Source organism: Ammodytes marinus, assembly GCF_949987685.1.
Source record: "Ammodytes marinus genome assembly, chromosome: 15".
NCBI lineage: Eukaryota > Metazoa > Chordata > Actinopteri > Uranoscopiformes > Ammodytidae > Ammodytes > Ammodytes marinus.
In genome coordinates, this window is record NC_137219.1 from 1,008,449 (window position 1) to 1,013,448 (window position 5,000).

General features: G+C 47.3%; 1 protein-coding gene across 1 annotated transcript in view; it reads right to left on the reverse strand.

Moving 5' to 3' along the window:
* Positions 1 to 5,000, reverse strand: part of sptbn5 (spectrin, beta, non-erythrocytic 5) — a gene marked incomplete at both ends in the record, with an annotated part of 83,093 nt that overhangs the window by 74,367 nt on the left and 3,726 nt on the right. The window contains 2 exons of the mRNA XM_080042174.1: positions 1,755 to 1,902; positions 3,143 to 3,354. Coding sequence (XP_079898300.1) covers positions 1,755 to 1,902; positions 3,143 to 3,354 — 360 coding nt within the window. The remainder of the gene's footprint in view (positions 1 to 1,754; positions 1,903 to 3,142; positions 3,355 to 5,000) is intronic.

Here is a 5,000-nt window from a genome sequence, read left to right on the forward strand (position 1 = left end):
AATACTATGGAATCCCTACTATGTCAAACTTAGGTGACACTACTTTGGTCAAATGAAGGTGACGTTGCGAAAGTGTGAGGAAGGGAGGGGGAGAGGAGTGCACTGCAAAAACATTGATTTTGAGACTGCAATTTAAGTTAATAACAAATAAAAATCATAAATAAATATTTTACAGAGTTAATTGTGCTTGTCATAATGTAGGCCTAATAAGGTAAAAGCATGGCTTGCAAAAATAGAGTTGATAAGCAAATAAAACATAAATAAATGGGGAAATTATCACACTATTTAAATAATTTTTATTTTATACATACTTTTACAGTTACAGACAAGTGACTAAATTAAGTTTAGATTTAAAATTCCTATTTCAGTTTGAAAAATATAGATGTAAAGCTTCTTTAAAAACAGCAGTAGAGAAGCAGTGTCTTTGTTTTGGTGATAAGTTGTTTAAATCTCTCAGAAATCTCTTCTTCATATTAAGATATAAAAAATTTGAATTATTCTTGCGTTTATGTTTTATTTAAATCAGCGGTACAACATTTCATTTGAGGGGGTAGAAATGAATTCCGCGCTTAATATCGTATCGTGATATCGTGATATCAATCGCAATATCGTATCGTATCGTATCGTACCCAAAATTTCATATCGTTACATCCCTAGTACAGACAGACAGACAGACAGACAGACAGACAGACAGACAGACAGACAGACAGACAGACAGACAGACACACTCCAGAGGGGGTCCTCACACAGGGTCAGCCATAGTACAGACAGACAGACACACTCCAGAGGGGGTCCTCACACAGGGTCAGCCATAGTAAAGCGCCCCTGGAGCAGTTTGGGGGTTAAGTGTCTTGCTCAAGGACACAATGGTAGAGATGGTGGGCACCGTAGATGTAATAGCAGCCACCACTAGTTTAACTACTAACACCCTCCTGTCCGGTGCCGGGGATCCAACCAGAGACCTCATGGTTACTGGGAGGAACCAGAGACCTCATGGTTACTGGGAGGAGGAACCAGAAACCTCATGGTTACTGGGAGGAGGAACCAAAGACCTCATGGTTACTGGGAGGAGGAACCAGAGACCTCATGGTTACTGGGAGGAGGAACCAGAGACCTCATGGTTACTGGGAGGAACCAGAGACCTCATGGTTACTGGGAGGAACCAGAGACCTCATGGTTACTGGGAGGAGGAACCAGAGACCTCATGGTTACTAGGAGGAACCAGAGACCTCATGGTTACTGGGAGGAGGAACCAGAGACCTCATGGTTACTGGGAGGAACCAGAGACCTCATGGTTACTGGGAGGAGGAACCAGAGACCTCATGGTTACTGGGAGGAGGAACCAGAGACCTCATGGTTACTGGGAGGAGGAACCAGAGACCTCATGGTTACTGGGAGGAGGAACCAGAGACCTCATGGTTACTGGGAGGAACCAGAGACCTCATGGTTACTGGGAGGAGGAACCAGAGACCTCATGGTTACTAGGAGGAACCAGAGACCTCATGGTTACTGGGAGGAGGAACCAGAGACCTCATGGTTACTGGGAGGAGGAACCAGAGACCTCATGGTTACTAGGAGGAACCAGAGACCTCATGGTTAGTGGGAGGAGGAACCAGAGACCTCATGGTTAGTGGGAGGAGGAACCAGAGACCTCATGGTTACTGGGAGGAGGAACCAGAGACCTCATGGTTACTGGGAGGAGGAACCAGAGACCTCAAATTTGTCACTCTCAGAATTAACACACAGTAACATACCTGCTTCCTATTGGTCCACATGGTATCCAGCTTGGACCAATCAGCTTTGAGATCAGCCAGGGTTTGTTTGATGTCCACGCCGCCAACAGTCCTCCCATAGGACGAGCCTTTCTGGAGAGATTTACCCAACTGCTCCATCTCCTTCAACCTGGAAAAACACAAACACAGACATTTACACTGCCAAATATTCATATTGAGCTTTTGTTTAGGTTTACATATTAAAGGTGTAGTCAGTGATTCTGGAGAACGCTTGTTGTCAAAATCACTTTTTGTCAAAATCAGTGAATATCTCCTCATGATCCACTACCTGTCTGTACTGTGTGTGAGCTGGAAAAAAGTACATTAATTTATAGGCATAGGCTATCTACGGTGGGCAACCTTTGTTAACATAATCTTTGTTTACATACCAGTTTACAGAGCCTAGGCTAGGTGTATTAACAACCGATTCATACCTGCTCCTGTGTGTGTCCATCTCCTGTAGTATCTCATTGAGTTGTTCTATCAGAATATTAATACACAGCCTAGGCTCTGTAAACTGGCATGTTGTGAGTTACTCTGGGCACTTTTATTTACATACCAGTTTAAGCCCCTGTCTCACTGGGCTGCGACAGTGTGCGACAAGTTGGCGACACAAAATTGCATCAAAATATGCAAATTAGCGACAATTTTCACTTGCAGTCTCACTGAGTTGGTTCCTCACGACACGTTTGCGAATGTCCTGCCCAACACTTGCCAGGAGGTCGCATTTATGTCTCGCGAACGTCTGGCGAGCGTCGCACGAACGGAATGTCAGTCTCATTTTTGTCTCTAATCAGTCACAATTTAGTTTCATATGTCGCCAACCCCTCGCAAAGTTGTCTCACATTGCTCGCACTTTCTGACTCGCGGAAACTAAATTGAGAAGGGTTTGCAACGCGTTTGAGACACATGCGACGACTCTGAGACTATTTTGAGACTAGATTTGTCGCACACTTTTTTTGAACATGTTCAAAATTCACGCGACAGGACTGCGCGGCTCTGCGACTCATGCGAGGAAATTGAGACCTCCGCGAACGTTTGGAGACAGTTTAGAGACTCCGTCGCCAATGCAGTCTCCAACTTGTCACAAACAGTCGCAGCCCAGTGAGATAGGGGCTTTAAAGAACCTAGGATATGTATTACCACCAGATGTGTATTTTTTAGCACATATACAGTAGGGACAGGTAGCGGATTGTGAGGAGATATTCACAGATTTTGGGCGTGTTGCTAGCTAGCTTTTTTTATATACCAGTTTGCAGAGCCTAGGCTGTGTATTAACACCAGTTTACAGAGCCTAGGCTGTGTATTAACACCAGTTTACAGAGCCTAGGCTGTGTATTAACACCAGATTACAGAGCAGAGCCTCTTACCGGCCCCTGTGTGTGTCCATCTCCTGCAGTATGTCGTTGTGTTGTTCGATCAGAGCTAGCGCTGATGCTACGTCGTTAGCCGTGTCCTCCTGAAGCAGTCTGTCCATGACTGAGCCGACCCAGCGCCGCAGCTCTCTGTCTGTCTGACTGAAACTCTGCAGCATGCGGGCCGAGGCCAGGGCCAGCTGTCTGTCTGAGGACTGGGCCTTTAACTGGAATACAATACAGGAGAATGGTATTAAGACAGACAGACAGACAGACAGACAGACAGACAGACAGACAGACAGACAGACAGACAGACAGACAGACAGACAGACAGACAGACAGACAGACAGACAGACAGACAGACAGACAGGGAGACAGACAGACAGACAGACAGACAAACAGGGAGACAGACTACGGGCTGAGGCCAGGGAAACCTGTCTGTCTGACGACTGCTGCTTCAACTGGGATACAATACAGGAGAATGGTATTAAGACAGACAGACAGACAGACAGACAGACAGACAGACAGGGAGACAGACAGACAGACAGACAGACAAACAGGGAGACAGACTACGGGCTGAGGCCAGGGAAACCTGTCTGTCTGACGACTGGCCCTTTAACTGGAATACAATACAGGAGAATGGTATTAAAGACAGACAGACAGACAGACAGACAGACAGACAGACAGGGAGGGAGGGAGGAAGACAGACAGACAGGGAGGGAGGGAGACAGGCAGGCAGACAGACAGACAGACAGGGAGGGAGACAGACAGGGAGACAGATAGACAGACAGACAGACAGACAGACAGACACCCTGCAGCATGCGGGCTGAGGCCAGGGCAAGCTGTCTGTCTGACGACTGGCCCTTTAACTGGAATACAATACAGGAGAATGGTATTAAGACAGACAGACAGACAGACAGAGAGACAGACAGAGAGACAGAGAGACAGAGAGACAGACACACACACACACAAACTCTCTTTCTGTCTGACTGAAACTCTGCAGCATGCGGGCTGAGGCCAGGGAAACCTGTCTGTCTGAGGACTGGCCCTTTAACTGGAATATGACGGGAGAATGGTATTAAAGACAGACAGACAGACAGACAGACAGACAGACAGACAGACAGACAGACAGACAGACAGACAGACAGACAGACAGACAGACAGACAGACAGACAGACAGGGAGACAGACAGACAGACAGACAGACACTCTGCAGCATGCGGGCTGAGGCCAGGGAAACCTGTCTGTCTGACGACTGGGCCTTTAACTGGAATACAATACAGGAGAATGGTATTAAAGACAGACAGACAGACAGACAGACAGACAGACAGACAGACAGACAGACAGACAGGGAGACAGAGAGACAGACAGAGAGACAGACAGACAGACACTCTGCAGCATGCGGGCTGAGGCCAGGGAAACCTGTCTGTCTGACGACTGGGCCTTTAACTGGAATATGAAGGGAGTTATCAGTATGTGAGGTTGACAGACAGAGAGACAGGCAGGGAGACAGACAGACAGACAGACAGACATACAGACAGGGAGACAGACAGACAGACAGACAGACAGACAGACAGGGAGACAGACAGACAGACAGACAGACACTCTGCAGCATGCGGGCTGAGGCCAGGGAAACCTGTCTGTCTGAGGACTGGCCCTTTAACTGGAATACAACGGGAGAATGGTATTAAAGACAGACAGACAGACAGACAGACAAACAGGGAGACAGACAGACAGACAGACAGACAGACAGACAGACAGACAGACAGACAGACAGACAGACAGACAGAGCGAGAGACGGGAGAATGGTATTAAAGACAGACAGGCAGGCAGGCAGGCAGACAGACAAACAGACAGACAGACAGACAGACAGA